Source organism: Cheilinus undulatus, linkage group 2 (genome assembly GCF_018320785.1).
Source record: "Cheilinus undulatus linkage group 2, ASM1832078v1, whole genome shotgun sequence".
Classification (NCBI taxonomy): domain Eukaryota; kingdom Metazoa; phylum Chordata; class Actinopteri; order Labriformes; family Labridae; genus Cheilinus; species Cheilinus undulatus.
The window spans coordinates 34427204-34453754 of NC_054866.1; the positions used below are offsets into that span (position 1 = coordinate 34427204).

At 38.4% G+C, this 26551-nt stretch overlaps 1 protein-coding gene across 2 annotated transcripts in view; it reads right to left on the reverse strand.

Moving 5' to 3' along the window:
- Positions 1-26551, reverse strand: part of igsf9ba (immunoglobulin superfamily, member 9Ba) — a 126627-nt gene that overhangs the window by 81853 nt on the left and 18223 nt on the right. For both annotated transcript variants that reach the window (XM_041797552.1, XM_041797561.1), the window contains exon 2: positions 6889-7086. In XM_041797552.1, coding sequence (XP_041653486.1) covers positions 6889-7086 — 198 coding nt within the window. The remainder of the gene's footprint in view (positions 1-6888; positions 7087-26551) is intronic.

Here is a 26551-nt window from a genome sequence, read left to right on the forward strand (position 1 = left end):
AGGGAGCATTTCACCGTTCTCCAGCTAAGAACCATGACTTCGGACTTGGTGGTGCTGACTCTCATCCCAACCACTTTGCACTCAGCCACAAACCATCCCAGTGCCTGCTGGAGGTCCACGGCTGAGGAAGCCATCAGAACCACATCATCTGCAAAAAGCAAAGATGGAATTCTGAGGTCCCCAAACTGGAAACCCTCCTACCCCCAGCTGGGCCTTGAGATCCTGTCCATGAAAATCACAAACAGGATCGGGGACAAGGAGTCCTTGTGCCTTTTTTACTCCTCTGGGCTGAATGCACGTAATCACCACCCCCCTATAAACAGCAGCTAAACTGTATGAGACTGGTTATAATTTATCCAGTTTCACATCAGTTTTGAATTCAAATATAGTGCGTGGTTAAAGAAACAGGTTGCAACAAGTACTAAAAAATACATCCTTGCAAAAATAATGCAAGTACAATGAAAAACCCATGAATAAAAAGCACAGGAGCGCAAAGACACATTAATAATAAAATAAATCAGTGCAGGTCAATCAAGAAAATCAAACAAACATTGCAAAGAAGCATCACAATTTAGTAAGAGAAGTACTGCATATATTTCATAAAACTAGAGCTACTATAGGACTATACAGCCTCACATAAATGTTTTCTAATCACATATTTCTTATGCAGGCCCCAGCTAAAGCTGGTGTTGAGAGATGATTTGGTTTTCCGAAAGCTCATCCCAGAGCGGGATGATCTGACACTTAAATTTCACAAGCTGCACATCTGAATTATTGATTGTATCATCACTTGAGCAGGCACAAAAATAGATGATTTTTAAATGTTGTAATTTCCATATAGCTGCAGGACAAACAGACAAAGTGATCAGGGATAGAGTTCAGTCTGGGAGGAGTTGTACATTTCTCATTAAACAGGGCAAATACACAGACGTAATGAGGAGAGATATCTTCTCTTTAAAGACTTGAGCTGCAGATCAAAATGAGAAAACTGATAAACTCATGAAAATTAGCATTACTGCAAAATTGAACAAAGGTAATGCTCACTGACCCAGACATAATGTTTGATCCATAGATGTATTTCCTGTCATTAAAATCTGCAGGCTGAAAACATTTAGATTCATACTGTCAGTACAGTATTCACAGATAATCTGCTCTGTTTTGGCAGCAGCTGTGTGTTGGAATAAAATCACATTTAGTCTAATTCACCAATTTTATTCATATTGAGCGATAACAATTCATGGGAATAGTCCAAATGAGCTCTGAGACTGCGGGGCCCCAAAGAGCATCTCATAAGCCTCAGTCCAGTGTCATTATCACACTGTCACCACGCACATGCAATCCCCAGAACCGACTTTAATCTATGTAATGAGAGCGGCCATATTCATGTTGCATCTGTTCACTGGTAATTCCTCTACAGTGGACTTGACGCCACATGGCAGCTTCCCACCATGGAGTGTGATGCTGTTTGAAAAGTGCTGTTAGCTCCATGCTGCTAGTCAGGAGGTTACAGTAAACAAAGAACAGCAACCAGCAGTTTCTACAGTGGACAGGAAACGGAGGTGTTCCCTAGACAGTGAGTCACCCCCATTAGTCCTCTTTGCAGAGATGATCCTGCTTGTGAAGCCCACTGGGAGGAATTACAATAAATTCAATATAATTTACACCACTTTCAGTCTATCTATATAAATAAAAAAAACATGACAAATCTGTTATGTGCACATTAAGGCAGCTCACTCCAGGGAGACGAATCCTCCAGTTTTTCAACAGGCCATGCTTTTCCTTTTATTTCACAGCATATGACCAGGTCAGACAGGCCTTTGGTACTGTGAGAACAGGGAGGGATAATTCTGACCCTGTGCTGACAGTTTGCCATCTCGTCACAGACACTGAAGCGACATCAGACAAAGCAATTTCCTGTTGCAACAAGTCTGTGAAAGTGGAGGCAAACATGTTGTCTAAGCCTGGAGGGAGCAGTTTAATGGTTGATAAACCAATATACTGAGCCACATACAGTACATACTTAGTATATATTAGTATATATATTTAAATCAATATCTGGAAAACAATGAAAAACAATAAGCCTTGCACAACTTTAAATGAGCATTAACCAATAAGAAGCCACAGCACATTTAACACCAATCTCACCTATGGCTCAGGAGATGTCAAAAATTGAGCTTGTGTTGGTTGAGGTAGGCCACGGAGTCAAGCACTGCCATACATTTGAGATCAGCTGATCTCATGCAAGCTCTCATCAGCTCACAGCTGATTCACTCCAATCCTGTTATTGGTTAATCACACTCATTCTGCTCTAGCTTGGCTATAAAAGCTGTTTTTCAACCCTCCTCCACCCCAGCTCCTCCTTTATTCTGCTGCTGGCTTGACTAGCTTCATTCTGTTGTCTCTAGCTGGATTTCCATTACAGGTTTTCACAAAGTCAAAGCGATATTTATGAAATTTCAACTAAGTACAATTGCGCTTTGAATGTGTTTCCATTGAAGGGAGTTTTGGGCATGGGCCTAGCAATTCTCGTACAATCTCATCTCACGAGACTCCGCTAAAAGGAAGCTGGACGTTTAAAACCTGTTGCCTGTTGGTACAGTTATGTTAACATCTACAGCTGTTGCCTTGATAATTTTGAACAAAAGACGAAGGTAACGGATGATAGTTAGGAGGAAAAACCATCATGTATGGCAAAAGCCAAGTGTTAGGGTGTAAGTATGATGTTAAGAAAAGTCTTGCCTCCTCTTCTGTCCACGCCACGTTGTCCCGGAGTGAACTGGTCATGTGACACCATACATTACGTCCTGTGACTTGTAAATGTGGAAAAAGTGTTTCCATTGCACTTTTGCGATATATTCCTATATCAAAATGTCTGAAAAACCTCCTCATGAGAGTGTAAAACTTTTTAAGCAATACTTGAGAGGTTTTTCTAAATTCAGGTGTTTCCATTACCAGTTTTTATTCTACTCTCTAGATTTTGCGCATTTCTAAGGGTAACAGAAACACAGTAATTGGTGCCTGCTCTGCTCAGGCTTAATCTCCCTGTCTAAGGCTTTCCTTGTAGGCAAGGGAAAGGCAAGAACGTGTGCTGCTCGTACTTGATGCTTTTCACGTAGGCTCATGGAAAGGCAGGGGATCCAAGAACAGCCACCATTAAATACAAAGAACGACAATAAGTGCAAATTTATAACTGCTAATAAAGACAAAATATAACCTATCGTGTGTTTCTTAATAAACTGGTCCAAATTGAAATATGTTGGGCTTTTTAGATTCTGAAAAAGAAATTCATCTAGTTCAAGAGTTTTTTTTTTATTTTTAACAACTTAAGCCCTTTTCACAACTGCAACCCTTAAAGATTTTTGGAAAGGGTAAGGCCGGCCACATTCTAGCCGATTTTTTTAAACCTGGAAAGATTTTTAAACTGTGGGAGACCATAGACTTCAGGACAATTTCCAATCATGTTGACACCACACACATGCAGACTGCTCAGACAAACAGTCGTCTGCGACGAAGCTCCTCTCAGGATACGGCCCCACGATTGTCGGGGGAGGCAAATCTTTCCCCAAATCAGGCTTAAAATCCTGTAGTGTGTGGCCGGCCTAAGGCACCAGAAAATTCCCTGATTTCCCTGTTCATGAGTAAAAGTTTGTTTGTTACAACTACTTTTATCCATGAGTGCATTCTGAATAACTGAAAAACGTCTCTGGCAGCTGAGTCGATATAAGTCTTTGTTTACAGGCAGTCTTCTAAGCCCCCAGGTGGCCAAACAACCAGTTAATGCAGGTTTGATACATCCTCAGAGTCAATCTTTGATGAATAGCACCCATTTCTGTATAAGAGTCTCATACAAGCTATAATTTTCAGGCCGCATTTTCATTAGATCACCCTTACCCTTGTATGTGTACTGCATGTCAGGTTTTAATATACTGTATTGACTCTGTGCTGTATGTGCTCTGTGCTGCATTGTCACCAGACTGTGTAGGAACGAGCATGTACAATGCAGTCGTAAATTGCTGAGACGTAGTTATTTCCCACTTTGTACTCAGAGGCAGAGGATGCACACTCCTGAACGCCATGTTGGAACAGAGAGAAGAAAAAGAAAAAAACTGAATTACTTGAAGACCTGAGGTTACTGCTCCATGCCTTCTACAGACCAAACAGCTGAAGCACCAATCAGAGGAAAAACACCAGATCCAGCTGAAATTTTGGGTCAATCTTCTCAATGAAATAGGATTGGCAGGTACATGAACACAGCACATTTGCACAGCAATACCTTTAGCTGGCTGTCAGAAACTGGTAATTAGGTCTGCAGCAGGGAAATCCATACAATGCTAATCATATAATGCTTACAGAATGATTACAGCTATAATCTGTTATTTTATTAATCATTAATGTATCCTCCAGTTTGATGGACTTGCAAAGACATATTTGTCAAAGTTAGAGACACTCTGTACACTGAAATAGGGAAATGTTTGTCAGGTTTAACGTGGGTGGTTTGGTGAGATTTCTTGATTGTTTGGCCACAGGTTTTATAAAAGAAAACACATGATCAAAATTACTGTAGAATTATCACTTCTTGTCACCAATCAAGGTCACCTTCTCAATGCTCAGGTTTCTATGGCTGGGAGTAGCACTTCATGGTTGTGTAATTATACAGGATAATTTATTGGCCAGCAAATAAGTATTTATCACAGCACTGTGAAGTGAATTAAAAAAATGCAACACCTTCAGCTGTTGGCTGAAAAAATCTCCTCAACTCTGACTTGACATTGTAAATATAAAACATTCATTGATTTGTGGTACCAACACAGGAGTTCATACAGCGTGTACTATAAAACAGCCGGCGTCAGGACTCACCAGTCTGCCTTACGACAGATCATGACCCAAGTTTCCAAAAAACTGTCAACAACGCATGTTTACTTAATTGAATATGTTGCAGTTTGGAGCATGATTGGACCAAAACACCTGATACAAAAAAGAAATGGGATAAAACTGATTAATTTTATACCCTCTTTCCCCATCATTATGTGTACAATTTTCCAGAGAACTTGTGAAATTACTGCATTATCATGGGAAAAGTAGCCATTTATTGCAAGAAGAGGAGATACATTAGTTGAAATATTGGTCAATCATTAAAATTTCCCTAATTTCACAGTAAAACAGGGTAAAATTAGAAATCGATGCATGTTCAATAAGGACTTCAGGACTTATGCCACCATTTTTTTTTCAGACACTGAGTCGTGTCCCACTGAAAACTGCTCTGCAACCCACTTTTGAGTCCCGACCAACCAGTTAAGAACCACTGTTGTAAAAGCATACCATAAATGAGCTCAATTTTTCAGTCTTTTTTGCCAATGGCACATGTGATATCAAGCCAAAATCACAAGGCACACCATATTTATGTCTATACATAGCTGCTGTAAAACATAATGTAGTATCTTTAGTTTTTGAACATATGTAATAATAATGTATGCTTGTACAAATTACCAAGGCATACCTACACTTGCCGCAAGTGCCTTGCCGCACCTATAGATCTAGCATACAGCTAGCCATGTTTAGCATGATGACTCTAAAGTTGCTTTTCAAGATCTATTATATATGGAACAGTCACAATATTTTAATCTGTTAATAAATGTATCGATTAACACATACATTACCACTTAAATGTAGTCAGTGAGTTATTACATTGTGTAATTAGTTGTCCTTACAGTTGGACACTTGCTGCATTGCTCCTTGAGGAGTTTTTTCTACAGTTCAGCTGTCCAGAGTAAATAATACCATGCTGTTGACTGAATAAGGATGACTTTTGTGCTTCATTTATGAGGTTACGCTGCCACCTATAGGGGGTCCCCATGCACTACAAAGCTCAGCAGACTGTAGAACAACTTAGCCAACTACTGTAACACAAAACAAAATATGATCTATCCAAGGTGGCTTGACTGATACCGTATTTGGACAAAAGTTTCATAATGATTGAATTGCCACAGGTGCATAAAATCAAGCACCTAGCCATGCAGTCTCTATTTGCTAACATTTGTGATACAAAATGGGTCGATCTGAACAGCTCAGTGACTTTGAGTGTGGTACTGTAATGCATGCCACCTTTGCAATAAGACAGTTCTGGAAATTTCTTCCCAGTTCCAAAGTCACAGTCAATAACAGAACAGGCTCAATGACTGAACAAACTGCATTAAAGTTGCTAACGCTCTGCTGATTCCATAACTGGCATTACTGTAAGGATAAAATCTGTGCAGCGAGAACTTCGTCAAACAGGTTTCCAAGGCCAAAACTGAGTTCTCTGTTATCTTTGCTGTTGTTTAAAAAGAATAGTTTGAGATTTTGGGAAATGCCCTTTTTCATTCTGTTGTTTGGGATGTTTTGGCAACCACATATCAGCTTTATACACAATTATGGGTGTGATTTGGGGATGCTAACTTTGCTGCAGTGCACAGCATAATGATAGATTCAGGGCTAGTCCATCAGAATATTCTCCAAATATGATAAGATGGTTTAAAATACATGACGGCATTTATGCCAACATTTATCCATCATTTAACAAGGTCAACTGTTTAGGTAGTAGCCTATTTATAGTAGCATCAGGATACAAATGTTTTGCATAGCATTAATGCTGTACCTGGGGGAAATGACAATCATGTTTGAGAGGGTCTCCAACACAGAAAGAGAAGTCTTACTGTTTTTCTGCTTGTTTGACATCCTTCTATCTTTCATACTGTTAAATTGTGTGTCTGAGGTCTCATCTTTCTCATTAATTTAAACTGAATTTCTCACTCAGTACATTTACAAATGGACATGCCCTTCCCAGCATCTCTGCGTTCTTTCAGAGCAGGATTGGTTCAGGGCGTTCTGACAGATCTATGGCCGTCTTACCATTGTACTCTGGATCCACATGAGGAGGGTAGAAGCGGAAGTTGATGAAGAAGGGAATAGGCACTCCAAACTTGAACCACTCCACCACATAGGGAGGCTGCTGGCCATCCAGGGGAGGGGACACGTCACACCCCAGGATCACGCTCTCTCCGGCGCGCGCCGTCACAAACCGGGGCTCCTCTCTCACTCCGTGGGCACCTGAGGGAAAGAAAATTAAACAGTTTATTAAAGAAAATCACATGGACTATAGATTAATCTTGGGTTGTCATGAAATCAGAATTTAAACTTCAATATGACAGAACTAAAAAATAAATAATATTTATACCAGTAATCATAAACAGTTTAAAAAAGCAGAAAATGTCAGGATGTCAAAGCTGTGACAGTCTTAGAGCAGCCAAACGCACTGTGTCAGGTTTTAAGCCGGCACCTTGGAACATCTAAGAGCATATTTTAACCACAGTACTCTGACTAGAGTATGATGGTGCAGCAGCTCAGAGAATGCAATATTTTAAAAACCAATAAAAGAATCTTAAACTGGATTCTGAAGGTGACAGGAAGCCAGCGGATGGAAACTCAAGCTGGTGTGATAACATCTCGTAATTTGGCTGCAATTTGGATCAGCTGATCCATACCAATATACCAGTGCTTTAAGTGGAAAAAATAAGTGCCGTAATCACCTGTTACCAGTTTGTCACATGATCACAAAACTAATTTAGCAGATATGGAACAAAAATCATATCTCAGTCATTTTCTAAGCTGAAATGCAATATGCAAGTATTTTTCTTTTTTTTTTTAATCTACAAAGAATTCACAAAAACAATCACTCCTAAGTCAAATCTGCCTGGAACAAATGTCACATTGGTGCTTTTATTAACAGCCAGAGGATCAGTGTCAACATGGTGTATACCAGTGGTTCTCAAATGGTGTGCCAAGGTACACTAGTGTGCCTTAAGACAAGTCTAGGTGTGCCATGGGAATTCATACCATATGTTATTACTACAACTTTATGGCAAGAACTGTAACCAGGCCTGCCCACAGATCTGGACCCCTTGAAAGCCCCCAGATAATGAGACCTCATCAGTTGGGATTTATTGATGATATCAGTGCATGTGTGTTGGATCAGTAGCATCGGTGCTAGCATCCTGGCCAACAGTTACCTCATTAAGAGCTGAAAAACATGGCAAGCCGTTATCGGGTTGAATTGGTGTAAAAGTTATTCATTTATGCTATTTTTAACCAAGTTAAACAAATTTTCTACCCTTTTTTGCCACTTCTTTTGACTGCTTTTTTGCCACTTCTTATTACCACTTTTAACCCATTTTTGCTACTATTTTTGGATCTTTTTGCCTCATTTAACCAATTTTTGCTACTTATTTTGAAACTTTTTACCACATTTAACCCATTTTTGCTACTTTTTTGGAACTTTTTATCACATTTAACCCATTTTTGCTACTTTTTTGGAACTTTTTGCACAATTTCGCCATTGTTTGGCCATTTTTTAGCCATTTTTTGCCAATTTCTGCCATCACTTTTAACCCCTTTTTACCATTTTGTAGTAACTTCAACCCTTTTTGGCCACTTTTCTGCCACTTGTGATCTATTTTGCCACCTTTTTGTCACTTTTTGCTCACTTTTGCCTTTGACCACTTTTTTCCCCACTTTTGCCTTTTTTTTCTTATCACTTTTATCTCATTTTTACCACCTTTTTTCACGGTTCATCCTTTTAGGCCAATTTTAACCCATTGGTTGGCCACTTTTTTTACCAATTTTCGCCCATTTCTGACTTTGTTTAACCACTTTTTGCCCAATTTTGCCATGTTTTTTTCACCACCTTTAACCCATTTTGCCACCTTTTGCCAACTTTTGCCATCTCCATGATCCCCCAGTTGTCTGGGCCCCAGAAAGCTCTCTCCTTTATCTCCCCTTAAAGGCCACCTTAACTGTAACATTATTTAAAAAGTCTATTTTGTATCGATTTAAATATGGTGTGCTTGAGATTTTGGCTTAACCTTAGGTGTGCCTTGGGCGAAAAAAGTTTGAAAACCACTGGTGTATACCATAAACAAAATAAGAAAAATAATGTGCTATTTTCCCACCAGACTCAACAATTGAAATAGAATATTTTTTGCTCAATATTACTGATAGTGGCTTAAATTCCTCATTTACTTCACCATCCACTGTCCTGTCCTCTCCGACTTAAGGCAAAAATCCTCAAATAATTCTTAAAGATCCAGAGATCCAGATTATTAAATATGAAAAAACATCATAAAAAAAACTAAATTATAGCTAAAAAATAACAAGGAAGATACATTTTAAAATATCTCATGCAGTGAATCTAGCTGTTTTGTCTGTCAGCACTCTGTAATGATTAAACAGCCCCTTCACATCCTGAGTCTTCTGTGTTTGTGAACTGACTTTGCCACCATACACCCAGACTGTTTTGTCTCTGCCAATAAGCCAGCTGTTTCTTGAGCAAAAACACAACAAAATCCTCTGACCAACAGCCTGACCATTCATCTCTTGTGACTGAATATTGTTATTGTTACAGTGACTGGTGAGTTCATCTGGATTCCAATATGGAGACCAACATCACTCATGAAGTGCACTGTGTGCCACACGCATCTATTATGCTATCATGAATCATCCACAAAAGCTGTTGTATGGAAAGGAAAGGAGAGCGTACCGGCAACTTGTGCAAAGTGCCGGTACACCGGAAGAAGTCCCGGTACACTAAGGGGCACAGCTTTACCCTCCCTTGGAGTAGCAGCTGGAGGAAACTTGCCTTTAACCGATAATCTCCACAGCCTCACCAATAAGTACTTCATCCTGAGTGAAGGATACAGTGTGTGTATGGCTCCAGTTTCCTGTCTATTCTGTGTTGCTCTGTGCAGTTTCTCATGCTGATAGAACTCCTTCATTTTTTTGATCATGCAATTTTACATTTCCCAAATTAAGCACATTTTGTACATCATGACAAATAAACATTGGTTTCAAATATCTCATGAGCAACTAGTAATTGGTATTGGTAATAACCCTGACCCTAGTCTTTACCACTGACTGCATCTGCTTGTCAAATCTAAAGGTGCTATCAAAGATAACGCCAGGATTTTGTTGGCGTTGGTGTACAACATCAGTCAGAAGCTCAATGTCAGTGCTGCTGAAGCCTGTTGGACACTGCAGCTCTGAACTTTGCAAACTAACTCAGTTAAAGAGAGCTGTGATTGGACCAAAAACCAAGATTTAGTTCCAAAGAAAATTTCCTTGTTTGTTTTGTCTGACTCACATGCTGCACTGTACAGCCAGTGCAGGCACACACGCATCCCCTAAAGTAACAGAGTGTATGTTTTGCATGTTCAAAATGAACTATACTCATATACTTAAATGATTAAAACAAGGAATAAGTAAAGATTTCTGAAGATAATGGCAGGTTTGTTATTGAAATGAGTGTAAAATAATATAGGTTTGATGTTGTGAAGAAAGCGTGGATAATGCATGGAGATTAATTTTGATTCGAAGTGCTGTTAAAAAACATGACAGGGGCAGTGACATTAATTTTAAGATGATAACTAGTTAAAATGTTTCAAAATGGACCTAAGTTATTTTAATTTTTGATGTGTTAAATCTAATCATATTTTGTCTCATTCTGACATCCAGATCCTTATATAGTCTGACATACAAGACAAGAGGTCTGCACAGAAATCCTGCAGACAAAGTAGAAAAATCTCCTTGCATCCAAGTCATTCAAGGCTGATTTACAGCACTAACTGCATGTGATTGAGTCCTCTATTACACTGTGCATTAAAACTACATTAGCTTAAGATACATTGAATCCTGATGGCCCATATTCTGAGTCACCCTGCACATGGGTAAACCCTCTCCCTTTTATTGGCTCTCCTCGTCCCTCCACAGAACAGCCTATCGTCATCTGTCACCTGCATCTGTTGGTGAGTGTTTTGTGGCTCTGCCGTACTGTACTATAAATGAGCTGCCAACCGCTTCCATTGATCATCGCTGGCTGCTGCTCAGATAAGCTTTACTATGAGCACCACCAGGCCCTGGCGTTTGGCCACAAACGTCCAGGCACGCTGCCGAGCGTTGACCTATCAGATGACTGAAAGGTCGGCATACCTGCCTCAGCAGAACGCTCACTCTGGGAATGGATTTTCTCCAGCTGCCACCCCCGCTTTCATTGAACTGGCTGTATCTGGGCCGTCAGAGCGAGCATGACTACCCGCCCTCGCCCAGGGGGAAAATCGCTTCAGGGATCAAGGGACATGCTGACGTATCACTCCGGAGGAACACCAGCTGAATAACTTAAGGCTTTCATTAGCAGCGTCATTTGCATTAACAGGCTAATTTTTACAAGCAGAACAAATACATGGGGACTTGAGGTATTATGGGCTCAAGCTGCACTGGTGCAACTATAATGATGTTCCATCATCACCTCTTCTGTATGACCTACCAGCAATTCACCCTTTCAGCTTTGCACAGCGGAATTAAACCCAAATACTGTCACCCACCTCTTCTTTCTGAAAAGTCAAATTCCACCCCTAAAGGCCATATGCATCATTTAGTGATTATGTTTACCAGTTTAATCTGCCTCATCCTGTGACAGAATTAATCCACTTTATTTATTTTAGCCATCACATGGTCTGGACTGAAACAGAGCAGATTTAATCAAATTACACTTCTTAACATAGAGGTTTGGTGTGCCAGTAAACAGAATGCTAACCAGAGATCTATGAGCATCACAAACCAAATAAATATCCACAATTCCTGGGACCACTACACAGCGTGGTTTTGTGGTTTTACTCATATGGAGCATTCAAATCATGCAATAATTGCAGCTTTTTAGCTTCAAAATAAAACTAAAATAAAAAGAGGTAGTGTTAATATTTTATAAAGCATGTATTAGAACTGCAGTCTAACACAGATGATTGTTGTTATGAGCATCTGATTCTGCCCTGAATCCTGCAAAAACCACAACCCCATAATGCAAGTCTGAAAAAACCTGTCCCATCCAGTTCTTAGCACAACACAATCACAAATCTGCTTAACTAATCCATTCAGGATTGCAAAAATAAAAGCCTGAAATTCACACCTGAGCATGCTCAATTGCAGCCATTTATAACACCTCCTAAAAAGATTATAACAACCCTTTTTGACACCCCGTCCAGGACTTGTGCCAAAGCAAATGCAGCATTTTTTTTTCTTGTTAAATGCGCTTTAGAAAAGACCATGCAGTTTGAATTCTAGATCAGTGAATGCTAACGTGGATGCTTTGCAGAAATTATTCAACATTTTTGGAAACTTGCTTTTGTGCAAAGAGTTAGGGATAACACCATCATTTCCACATGTGATAAGAATGCGGTAGCCTAGCTAGTTAGCTTACCAAAGCTTAGCATATTCTCTCTGGAGACAGGTAAACGGTTAGCTTGGCTCTGTTCAAACTCATAAGGCATCTCTAAAACTAAACAGGGTATAAAATGTTAAACCAGCTAACAAAATACATGCTGCTGCCTACTTTCTTCTTACCTCCATCATATTTAATCATTAACAAACACTGTGTTAATTAATGACTTAAAGAGGTGCTAGTGGAGGACATTTATTTGGGAAAGAGCCAGGCCAGCTGTTTGCCACAGTTTTTAGTGTTTTTGCTATGCTAAGCTAAGCTAACCAGCTTTGGCCTGGGGCTTTGATTTAAGAGTACCAATTTCCTAGAGACATAATAAAAAATGTGGAATCTTTTAAATCATCTTTATTCATATTTGTGCTATACCCCAAATGATCCAAAACAAACAGAGCAACACAATCAGTTTCCAGTTTATATGATAAAGCTAGCTAGAACTGACACACACCATAAATCAGTATGACTGCATGCCTCGTCTACATAAATCTGTATATGTTTAAATGGCATCATATTACTATTCAACTGTATAAGACCTAGCCAACTATAGGAAACACATGTACCATACAAGAGCTACATCAATTAACCAACCCACTAATAAACTCACCAAGAGAAAACCAATTAGCCATCCAACCGACTCTCTATCCATCTAACCAACTTACCAAGAAAGCAATTAAGCAACCAACCACCCAGCCAGCCAGCCATGCAGCTTACCATGAAATCAAGCAAGCAACCAGCCAACCACCCAGACAACTTACCCGGAAGTTAAGCAAGGATGTAACTAACCAACCAACCTACTGACAAAACAAGCAAAAAAATCAAGGAACCAACCAACCAATGAACCAGTTAACCAGCCAAGCAACCAACCAATCTACCACACAACAAACCAGGCAAACAACCAACTAAAACACCAAACAACCAATCAATCTACCAAACAAACAAACAAACAAACAATCTACCAACCAACTGACCAAAGAAATTACCTAACAAATCATCAATCAACCAACTAACCAACCAACCAAGTTTCCAACCAACCAGTACAACCAACAACCATTCAGCCTACAAAAGAGATTAACCAACTCCAAAAAACCCCAACAACAACCAACTAGCAAAACAGACAAACCTTTAAAACTTTTTTAAATTGAAATTTCAACTCTCATGAAAATATGCATACCTTGTGTAGTTTTGTATAACACCGTATTATTTTCTTACTGCCATTTACTGGCAGTTAGTGATTTTTTGTATTTTCTGTATCACTTCTAAGAAACAAAAAAATAGAGTACAAAGATTTTAACACTTAAAAATGTTTTTTATTCTTGCTGTATTTGTCACAATTCATATTGCAGAGTTTTACGGCACAGCGTGTGGGCTCAAAATAAAAATAGGCCTGAAGTCTAAACCATGGTTGTAAAATTTGAGGGGAAAAAATATAACATAATGCCTTCTTGCCCAATATTGTTCAGTAATAATAAAGAGGAAATTTGGGTGCATATTGGGTTTGCATTTGAAACAAATACAGGCTTTAAAGAAACAAAAAATAATAATTCAAGCTGTTGCTACAACAGCTATCATGATAGAGGGTAGCTTATGGTTGTTTTGCAGAGAACAGCAGATAGTATTTGGATATTTTTTGAAATAGAGCTTAAAAATATTCTGACATATTTTCTGTTTGAACACAGTCAGAGCCAACCAGGTCTGGGAGCAGCTGCTGTAGATTTCAGGGAAACACTGTGTGAACCTGACCAGCAGTGTTAGATAACAAATTATGTCAGAGACTTTTGTCTTTACCCAGTTGTCCTCTGAGTTGTTCTCTATTGCTTTCATTAAAACAACAGAAAGCAGCCCCCCATCTATAATGAAACACACTGAACACATTGTTTGGTTGGAGTAAGTAGAGTCACTTGACATGAAGCACAAGCAGCAGCACACAATGTGCAGGCTGCTAAAATCTATTGTTTTCTCTGCACACAGTTCAGGTTGCAGAAGTTTAGGCTCAGGTTTCTGGCTGACAGTAATTTTGGATCCTGGTGGCAAAGAAAAGACTTTAAAGACTTGAGATAATATATTGGAGGGCTAATAATTCTCCACTTTCTTTATGGGATCCTGATGAAAGGACAATCAGCGCAGGCTTTGGTCACCACTTTTGCCTTTTTCATTTCCTTAATGGAGACAGGGTGACCCAGCAGGGTTTATGGAGGCTTATTCAGGAGAAAAATTTATGATCCCAACAAGACATAAATGTTATACAAGGATCCATGCTTGAGATCTTCCAAATAAACAGTACTGTAGATATGCAGGGATCAATGCAGTTGGGAGATGACAGCAATTTGTGATTGCTTTGGCACTGTAAATGTCAGCTGAGCTCAACTGAAGCTACAACCCTTTAAAATACACAGAGGTAGAAAAGTGTTGGGTAAGATCTGCGGAAATCAGACAGATAATAATTCCATGAGGCCAATATGTTTGATGTATTTATCCTCAGATCACGGCAGATTTACTGCTAGGATCATGAAATCCTGAAGGGTAACAATTCAGTCACCTGTCAGATAAATCATCTATACAGCAGCTACTTCAGGTACAAAAGCAAAATACACAGGGAATCATCACTCATTGTTTGGCAAAGGTTAAACCAACAGGGCCGCAGTGAGCCTGGGCTGCAACTAAGGATAATACTGATAAATCAAATGATGGTTTGGGCCATAAAAATGTCAGAAAATGAAGCAGCATCTACTCTAGAGCAGCATTACCAGTCTGGCATCTATAACTGACACGATTTGGCACCGACATTTCTAATAATTTGATGGCACAAATAATTATAATATTTGATATTTCTCAAAAAAAAATGCTAGATAAGAATTTGCACAAGATAATAATTAATAGAGAATGGGTCTTGCATGAAGCTATGGCCATCTCAAAAGGGCCACAACAGAAACCCACAGATGCAAACAACAGATACAAGAGGCAACTATTGCTGTGAAATCTTCAGACCTACATTGCCAACAAAACTTCATAAAGGGGAAATCATGACAGATAAATCACTTTTCCCAGCCTGTGAGATGAGAAGATCAACAAACCAAAATGCATAGTAATCAAACTTCACAGCTTTTTTGTTCGTCTGTTGATAAAATATTTCTCTCTTTAATAATTTCATGGAACATTAACTCTTGATGGTCTCCAGGACAAAAGTAAAACTGGCCTCGAGAAAATCCGACAGCCCGTACTATCACTTTTCCTCCTGATTATTTTTGAATCGACCAGTTTCAGTGTCCAGAGGAAGAAAACCAACAAATAAAGTTTTCTAGCTTCTAGATCAATGATCTGCACTTGAGCGCTTAATTTTTTGGCTTCTGCAACATGTATTCACAATGCTGCCCCATTAAACTTTAATGAAAGCTTTCTTTGTGTAATGGGAACATTGCAAGGAAAATGGATTTGTAGGTATTCTCGCTTTCCCTACAATCAACTTTTACCCAGGAAAACTGCATGCTTAACATAACGCTTTTATTCTGTCTCCTCTCTGGTATTAAGGCAGGGGTGTCAAACTCAAGGCTCGGGGGCCAAATCCAGCCTGTGGTACAGTTACAACCCGCCCGCAAGATCATATCACAGTCTTATTATAACTGGCCCTAAAATATGAGTTCTGCAGATTTCCTCCAGTATAAAAATGTAAACTTAACCTTGATGGTATGAAATATCCTTCATAAAAATGTGAAAAAATAAAGAGTAAAAATAACTAGATAAAAAGAAATGTGGGAAAACAAATCCATTTGTGTTTTTATTTCATATTTTCAATTTTGCATTGCACAATTATGACTTCAATCTATTACTTGGACTTTAATTTCATATTTTGACCATTTAAATTGATTATTTTGACTTGAACTAATAATAAATAAATAAATAAATAAATAAAATGAATAATTTTTCGATTTAAAATTTTTTACCTATGTCATATTTTGACATTTTCTATTTTGATTTTGAATTTTTATCTCATACTTTGACTTTGTTAATTTACCATTTTTACTTTTTATATCAAATTGTGACCTTTTCAATTGATTATTTCTATTTTCATCTAATATTTTGACATTTTCAATTTATAATGTTGACTTTATCTCATATTTTGACCTTTTCAATAGATTATTTTGACTTGATCTAATAATGAATAAATTAATTATTTAGTAATAATATTACTAATAATATTACTAATAATATTTTTTCAATTTATAATATTGACCTATGTCATATTTTGACATTTTCTATTTTGTAATTTTGAATTTTTATCTCATATTTTGACTTTGTTAATTTAATATTTTCATTTTTTATCTCAAATTTCAACCTTTTCAATAGATTATTTCTACTTTTCATCTAATATTTTGACATTTTCAATTTATAATTTTGACTTTATCTCACATGTTGACCTTTTCAATTAATTATTTCAACCTGTAATTCATATTTTGACCTTTCAGGTGCACAATTTTTTATTTAAAGCCACATTTTTGCCTTAAAAACATGATTGTGACTTTCTTTTTTATATATTTGCCTTTTTAAAATATTATGTTAACATCTAATTTTGTCTTTTGACCTTTTGAACAAATCATTTTGATTTTTATCTCAGATTTTAAGCCTTTTAACTAACCATTTTGACTTTTTAAATCTCAGAATCATGTATCATAATTGCCCCTTTTTTTCCTCCATAATTCATCACTGGTGAAAAATGAGGTTGAGAGTAATTTAAATGTGGACCCTGTTAGGCCCTCAGGTTAGACCTTAATTCAGTATTAGGTGTGATTATGTGATTGAGTTTAACACCCCTGTATTAAGGTGTTTTGGCATCTTTGGTATGTGTCATCAATTTAAAACTCATTAAAGTATGGTTCAATTTAGGCCCAAGCACCAACAAGTTTATGTATTTGTTAAATATCTGAGATATCATCACATAATTCCAGTTTGTTAACAGCTGATCATGAGGTTCTCTATCTTGACTACCTTTCTTACTGAGGCCCTTTCTCAAAATTGCTAAGTTTCGCTGGATGACCGGCACTTGGACAAGTTGTAGTTGTGCCAAACTTCTTCCATGTGAGAATTATTGAAGCCACTGTATTCTTGGGAACCTTCAGTGCAACACGTATTATTTTATAACCTTCCCCTTATCTGTCCCTTGCAACAATTCTCTCTGTGAGTTCTGCAGGCAGATCCTTTGACCTCATGGTTTGGTTTTTGCTCTGACATGCATTGTCAGCTGTGAGGCCTCCTATAGTGAGGTGTGTGCCTCTCTAAGTCATGTCCAATTAATTTTTCATTTACCACAGATGGACTCCAGTCAAGATGTTGAAACGTCTCAGCAAAGATCAAGAGAAATGGCAGGAACCTACACTAAATTACAAGTGTTTTGTAAGGGGTATGAAAACATAAGTGAATGTGATCTTTCAGTTTACTATTTTTAATAAATTTGCAAAAATGTCTTAATTTTGTTTCCACCTTGTCATGTTCCATAACTGAACGCAGAATATTGAGAATAAAAAAGATTTTTTTTTTTTTTTTTTTTTTAGATTGTAGCATTACACTACAATGTAAGCTAAATGAAAAAAGTGAACAGGGTCTGAATACTTTCTGAATACACTACATCTATTGCACAGATTCTCATACTCGTCCAATAAAAGTGTTTGGGAAGGGCAGGATTTTTTTTATTTTTAAAGCTCTTAGAAGGTGACTAGATCAGCATTGTGTCTTCACATTCATTATGGGTCAATCAGAGCGACAAGACAAACTGAGGTATTGGGCATGTGAAGCTCCAGTACTAACCCAAGCTTTACAGACTAGCACTGCCATATGAACAGCAGAGCATCAGGAGAAATACAAAACGATCTTCTCTGCTATGAGACGCTTTAGTGTGGCATGGATGGTATTGGGTCTCAGGGCTCTTTGGATCACTGAAATCAATCTCAGACACCTGAGATAATTAATTTGCCAGGTCAGCCCAATTAAAGGAAAACTACTGAAGAAGGACATTCCACATTATTAGGCAGGCCACAGGTTTCAGCAATATTGGAAAGAAAAAGGATCTCTCCGCTGCCGAAAAGCGTCAAATAGTGTAATGCCTTGGACAAGGTGTGAAAACATTAGATATTTCATGAAAACTTAAGTATGATCATCGTACCGTAAAGAAATTTGTGGCTGATTCAGATAGGTTCGTGCAGATAAAGGCATAATGAGGAAGGTTTCTGACAGACAAATACATCAGATTAAGAGAGCAGATGCTAAAATGCCATTACAAAGCAGCAAACAAGTATTTGAAGCTGCTGGTGCCTTGGGGTCCCACCAACCTCTAGATGTAGGATCGTCCACAGGCTTGCATTTGTGCATAAACCTACTATTCAGCCCCCCCCCCCCCCCCCCAACCAATGCTCACAAGCAGAAACGGTTGCAGTGGGCCCAGAAATACATGAAGACTCATTTTCAAACAGTCTTGTTTACTGATGAGTGCTGTGCAACCCTGGATGGTCCAGATGGATGGAGTAGTGGATGGTTGGTGGATGGCCACCATGTCCCAACAAGGCTGTGACGTCAGCAAGGAGGTGGCAGAGTCATGTTTTGGGCCAGAATCATGGGGAGAGAGCTGGTAGACCACTTTAGGGTCCCTGAAGGTGTGAGAACGACCTCAACATAGTATATAGATTTTCTGACTGACCACTTTCTTCCATGGTACAAAAGGAAGAACAGTGCCTTCCGTAGCAAAGTTTTCTTCATGCATGACAATACACCATCTCATGCTGCTAAGAATACCTCTGTGTCATTGGCTGCTATGTGCAGGAGAGAAACTCATGGTCATGGCCCCCATCCTCCCCTGACCTCAACCCTATTGAGAACCTTTGGAGCATCCTCAAGCAAAAGATCTATGAGGGTGGGAGGAAGTTCACATCAAAACAGCAGCTTTGGGAGGATATTCTGAAACCTTGCAAAGAAATTCAAGCAGAAACTCTCCAAAAACTCACAAGTTCAATGGATGCAAGAATTGTGAAGGTGATATCAAAGAAGGGGTCCTATGTTAACAAGTAACTTGGCCTGTTAAGATGTTTTAAAAAATAGCTTTTGATTTCATTAAATATGACCTCCTAATGCTGCAAATTCAACAAATGACTGCTTTCTACACAATGTTTAGAAACTCTGTTGTGCATAATGATGTGGAAAAGTGCATTTTGAGTTTTTTATTTTTGAAAAAAAAAAAAAACAGTTATCATTGGGAGGTTTGTTAAAAAAATGAATTATGTTCTAACAGTTTGACGTGAAAATTATACCAACTTTCATTTGCATCAACTATTTAGGAAAATCAGAGAAAATATAATTTGCATAAAAATGTGGATAAAGCATATATAAGTAGACATCATCCATGCTAATCTCACTTATACTTTGATACTAATAATACTTAGATACTATAATACTCAATGTAAATGGTCAATAAAGACTGGTTTTCTTATTCCAAATCAGTCTTTTTCCAAGCTGATGAATCATTTCTAAAAAATGTCTGAAGGTTTTAGTAAGTAAATAATGTTCATTTTGTCAATTTTTCATTTTTCAGTATGGAAAACACTTTGTGAAATCCTCTCCGGAGAAAATAAAACTGTACAGAATATTTACCATTTTGTTCAATAATTATAAAGAGCTTCTTTACAGTCCACTTTTTCTACGCTGTGTTCTCACAGTAGTTAGTGAGATAAATAAAAGCACTTATGTGGATTAGAACTTCAAAGAGAAAATAAAGCAGCCACAATAAATGTCTACCGATACACAAAAACCCCTGTGCACCAATAAGAGGTATCCGTCTGAGGTCAATCAACTGCAGTTCAAGCCGACACATGAATCATCCCAGCAGAAAAGAGGGGCACAAGGGGTTAAATCTGCAGATTTCAAATCACAGCTTTTTTCAAGTGTTAATGGCTGAGAAATGGCTCTCACACCAAAAGCACACTGCTCTGTGCTTTCACTAATGACCACAGATTGTTACTGTAAATAGACTTTTGTGGCAATTTTGGGCAATAATCAGGCAGAGCAGCCAGCGAAATGTTTTGACAGTAATGACGTCCAATATCACGCTGAACAATACTGTGGAAAAACTGAGAGTTCAATGAGAGGCAATACTGGATGAGCAGTGCCTGGGATTTCTGGTGTGTAGGGTGACATCAGCACAATATTTCACCCGACGAAACTCAAATCTAATGTTTACCTCCTGCTTGGATTCGATTCGGCCTGTGAGCGAGGATAAGTGTTGCTCTGCCTGCAGTCAGAGATTTTGTAAAGGATACATCAGGCAGCTGCATGCAGCTCACAGTGACGAGGATATGAGCGCCGTTTTATGCTGGACACAGCTCCCGATGTGGAGGATGTAATGGAATATAGACTGGACGCAGAGTCTCAAGGACGTGCAGCCACTGGGCTGGATGGGCCACTGACAGGGCGGTAATTGAATGCCAGCCTGCATGTGCTGAAGGTCACATCAGAGAATGGCCCGAGTGTGTCTGAGAGTGTGTGTTCTGTATATGTGTGCAGTGGTGGCTGTTTTAGAGCCTGTCTGTGCGGATCTGTAAATATCTAGTAAAATAATCGGGAATTGAGGGATTTAAGTTCTTCATTAGTTCTTCATTTATACCTGGTAATCAGGTAAACCCAAGAGGACCACACCTCCAAAATGTTAGCATAGTGGTAGCCGGGAATTTAGGAGTCAGCACTCCAAGTTGCATGTCACATTTTACATTTATGCTTCACAGTTTTGTAAGTTTAGCTTTCAAATATAACAGCACCCACTTGTTTGACATCATTTCATTAAACTGAGAAAAACATAAAAAATTGAATAAGGTACAGAAAATATTAAAAGTGTTCAGTAAAACAGAGAGACAAGATAGAAGAGCGAAGGATGGTTAATCTGATGAGCTAAAAATAGATCTGAAAAAAAAAAAGAATAATGTTAGAGTCGCTTTGACATTGGCACCTCTGGGCACCCGTCCATGGCTCCAGAGCTCAGGCAGAGGTCAGCTGGGTTCATCGTTCTCCTCACACAATGACAGTTTATGTTTAATCTGCTCAAGGCTGCAACCAGACCCTTTGTCAAATCTATAATCCTAAAACAAACATGGTTCTTCTTATGAGATGATCTGAGAGTGATATAAGGAAGTTTGGCCAATGTTCAAAACATACATGTTTATATTTATTTTTACTTGAGAATTTGACAGTCACGGTTTTTCTGAGCAAACATCATTCAGCCTGGAAGTGGACTCCATATGTCTGACCTTTATCTCGGCTTGAATTAAAAACATCTATTCCAGTTTTGTAATTTTTATCCACTCTCTTAAAAAGAAGTTAAGCTATCAACACAACAAAGTTTCCTGCAAGCAAATCTTCAAATAAAGACATCTCATGGCCCACTGACGTACAACAGCATCAATGCTCCTGTGGAGTATTTCACTATTGTATAAACAATAATTCCACATTTTACACCCACATGATGTCATTTTATACCATCAGGCTTATCAAAATAGGACACTCCCCATAATAAACTACGTCTCATATTTTGATATTTTTTACATGTTCAATAAACTGCTTTCTTAATTTTTGAAATGCAACTGGCTTCACTATTTTGAATATATATTTTACTGGGTTCCTTCCTTGATGTTATCACTGCACTGTTTAAAAATACTTTGATAAGTATAAAATTATCAAGAATTTTGTCACCCTTTGGGTATTTTGAACTTGCTATCCAGATATTTAGACTGACGGCAAAGTGTTTCCTCTTCTTTTGTCTTACATGCTTAGCTAGAATAACATACTGAATTGTTCACAACAACTCATTCAGTGGCCAAATATTTGAGAGGTCTGGCTGCAGACCTTAGCCCTCAGATGCCCCCTGTCGCAGACTGCTATTTTGAGCTGCTATATCCAAAAGAATGGAAAATACACACTAGGGCTGTCATGATATCAGATTTTCACTTCACAATTATCGTGGGCAAAAGTTGTCATGATAACGATATTATCATGATTTGAATTAAAAAGTTAAATAATAATGAGACAATTAATCAAATTTATCTTTAACTTTATTTATGTTGTGTTCTCTCTTTTGGCAGATGAATTACACTCAAAATACCTGTCTAAGGAGGTACTGCAGCTGCTGTGTCATTGCGGAGGGTCAGTGTTTGTGTGTGAGGAGGAAGGGGGAGGGGTTGTTAAGGTGCTACAGGAGAGAGACGAAGCAGGGCGGAAGAAAACATGGGTGGATGTAGAAAACTGTCATTTACATGATATTATAATATGCACATTTTTAACACAATATTGAAATTCTGTTTTTTAATACTATGATTATCATCATTATCGGTACATCGCGACAGCCCTAATACACACTGAGACTTTCAAAATATAATCAATCAAACTTTGGGTTCGGTTAGGGTGAGGGTTAAGGTGGGAGTTAGGATACTAAAAATCAAAAACCTGATCTGCAAAATCTGATTACAAAGCCAGGTCAACAGTCTGCTAACAGGATAAAGCTTCCCTCCATGATAACTCTCTTATGTAGCTAACGTAGCAAACATAGATTTGTAGGACTGCTAGTTATACGCTATGTAGATAACATAGATATGTAGCTAATGTAGCCAAAGCTAAAGCTTACAAAGCTCATGGATATCCATGCTAACTAAGCTACAAAGCTAATGTAAGCTTCATAAAGAAGCTTTGTTATCTATGTAGCTAACATAGCTAAGTTAGCTTTATCTGCATTTGCTAAAGCTCACATTTCTAAATATAATTCAATAAGTAGCTACATTGGCTTATGTAGATATGTTTACTACGTAGCTAGCATAGTAGCTTTAGCTAAAGCTAATGGAGCTACAGTGTGCCACTGTTTGTGTATCTGCTTCTAAGACAGGCCTAAATAAAATGTTGCCCCAGGTTAGACCTCTGACCTTGTTCAAGAGATTTTGCTTACTCTGAATTGTTTACACTGTAGTTATTCATGGGTGTAACTGCCAGACTCTGTTTATGAATAAAGTTGAACTGAAAAAAAAAAAAAAAGTAAAACTTGAAATACGTTATACCAGATAATTACAGCACTTCCATTTTGTCAGAGATGATGTCTGACAGGGGGATCTACGATCTACTGCCAGGCTGTCTTGAAATAATATTCGTGTTCAGATTAGAGTTTGGGAGTGTTGCCTCAGTACAGTGATAAATGGAGCTCTGAGATTTGTCACAAACTGTGGATTTCTTACTCACCTTTGTTCCTTATATTCTATAGTCAGCTGGACTTCTTTGAGTAAGCTACATGTTGTCTTAGACTTTTGTTTGAATTCATTTATAAAGCAATTCTGGGCAAAATTCTGGACCATCTTTCCTCTCTTTTAATCTTGAAGGATGGATTTCACAATCTGTGTTCAACTTATTTTGTGCAATGTGTTGTTCCCAGAGTCCAAACCGAGTTGGGGAAGAAAGCTTTTAGGTCCCTTGCTTATTCTTGGAACAAACTGCAGACTGATTTTAAACTGAAAAATGTGGTGACTCAGTGTTTTAAAATCTTCAGTGAAAACTCTTGAATCCAAACTTTCTGAATGCCATTGTTTTGAGTGATGATTAACATCTATTGTAAATTGTATGAGTTCAAGTGTATTGGTTGTTGACATTGTTATCTTGGTCAGGTTTCCCTTGAAAATGAGTCCTCTTTGCCTCAGTGATTAAATTCTTTTCAATTTTGGCAGTGATGTATACCTTTTTTATGGAGTTTAGGTCCTGGGGAGACTCTGCCCGTCTTGGATTCAAGAATGGGGGGAATTAAAGGGAAAAAGGATGGGAACTACTGCTTTAGGCCAAGGCTTTTTTAGTCTATCTTTTAGGATGATGTCCACAAGGTTATAAAAAAGCCAATGAGGCAGTGACCTCAGTGTCTCTGCCTTCCTTTTTGTGCAAAAACAATCCAAGATAGATCTTTTCCCTTCATTATTTAACTCTCTTAAATGGCAGAGTTCCCTCCTCAGACAAGCAATGCTCAGTCAGGGATGCAATGGATGTGCTGACACCTGCTCAAACACACAGCAGGGCGAGAGAGACACGCAGAAAGAGAGAGAGAATAAAAGGTGTGTGTGAAATGAGCCCGGCTAGCCAAAGGCGCAAAGGGTGAACCAACATCGCCAGCCGCAACGGTGCCAGAGGGGTGCATTATCAGCCATCTTCGACAGAAGCTGCACGTCACAGAAATTCCTCAATCTAGCCATGATTCAGTCATTTTTTTTTACAAGGCAAGGTGTTACAAATTAATAACACAAAGAGGCTTGTTGCAGCTAACAGCGTTTATTAGAGCTTTTCCTGTGACTTGTCTAATTACAGCTGCTCATGAAGCTGTTTATTCAGCATCAATAAATCATAAAAACACTGAAAGACTCAAAGCAGAGCAGAGCTCCTTCAGTATGTTACATGTGAGCAGCTCAGACATCCTCATCAGCGCCACATATCCTCCAATCAACGTATCCGCTTCCAGATAATTCCCACTTGGCTCATCCCCTCTCACACACACACTTCCTCTTTCTATAAATCTCATATATACACACACTCAAGCTGGAGTTCAGAGAGACACGAGTGATCTTACTAAGATTTAACACTCCAGCACTTCTCCAAGATGTGTGTTTCTCCAAAATAGACACAGAATGCATCAATGCGGTGTTGATTGAAGATGGAGTCAGACTGGCAGGCATCACGTAGTTTAAGACAAGTGAAAATCATATGAACACAATCAACACTGAAAGAGATCAGCTGCTTCTTACTTTAAATTTGTTATAAGAAATAAAACAGTTTTATTATGTGTTTTGACTTTTTCAACTCTGAATAACTGTCTGATTTTAAAACCATACCATAAACTCTGCACACACACCATATATGTGCTACTGTTTAAAAACTACACCAGCGGTGCGAAAGTTCAAACCTAGCCTTGTCTTTGTGATAGTTTTAAAAAGTCGAATAACAGACCTGGGGAAGACTACAAAGAAATCAGTTGCATTGAAGTTCCTAGTAGCACAGTGGCCCCCATAATACTCAAATGGAAGAAGTTTGGCATTACCAGGACTCTTTCAAGAGCGGGTTACCTGTCCGAACTGAGCAATCAGGGATGAAGGGCCTCAAGGCAAAATGAATTCAGCCAGATTATAGCCCCAGTGTAACGTTGGGCTAAAATTGTCAAAACTTGGGCCTGATTTAGAGGGTCGGGAACAGCAAACACTCTTGAACTGTGACATAATTAATGACGCCTTCAAGAATCCCCATGACCACGATTCAACAAGACTAGCATGTCAGAATTTTTCATACGTCTTCCAGTTTGACACCGTGACCTGACGTCAATGACTCGAATCCTGACGTCTTCTCCCTTAAGAGAACTTGTGTAAATCTTATTTTATTTTATTATTTATCAGTCCATATTGTCCTCCTCTTGATGCATCCATACTTATTATCCATAATTAGATCTGTAATTGTTTCTTATTTTCCTTATTTATGAGCAAAAGACCACTACAATCCCACAGAGTGCTTCTGTTGTAGAGTGACTGACACTCTTTGACCCGCCCCCAGTCACATAGTCTGACATGCTGCCATTGTGCACGACCAAAAAATCATGTAGTCTGAGCCAGCTTTTAGTAGGAAAGGTTACCAAGAACCTGATGGTTCCTCTGACTGAGCCCCAGAGATCCTGTGTGGAGATGGAACACACTTCCGGAAGGACAACCATCACTGCAGCCCTCTGATCAGGGCTTATGGCAGGCCTCTCCTCAGTGCAAAACACCTAAACTCATGCTTGGAGTTTGCAAAAACTTGTGTGTAGATCAATGAGAATAAAAAAGATGTTTTTTCAACTGTACCACCAGGCTGTAACATTAAAAAAGCGAAAAAAGTAAACAGGGTCTTCTTGAATGCACTGTATGTTGAGGAAACAAACACTGCAATAAAAATGGTTCCACTTAAATGCTGCAGAATTTTAACCTTCAATTTTGATACTCATAAAAGTGAAACAATAATGTTACCTGCTTTAAAACCTTGGCAACGAAAATAAATGTCCTAGTTGCCCAAAATTCAGTATTTTCTTCTTTAGTCACCAAAAATGGAAATCATACTTGTATGCACTGTCTAAAATTTAAGTATGCTAAAATGTAAATGACCCTGTAGAAGACAATGCTTGTTGGGTACTGGAAAACAAGTATAAGTGCCAATGTCAGTCAGCACACTAGACAACATGTTGTTTTAGAA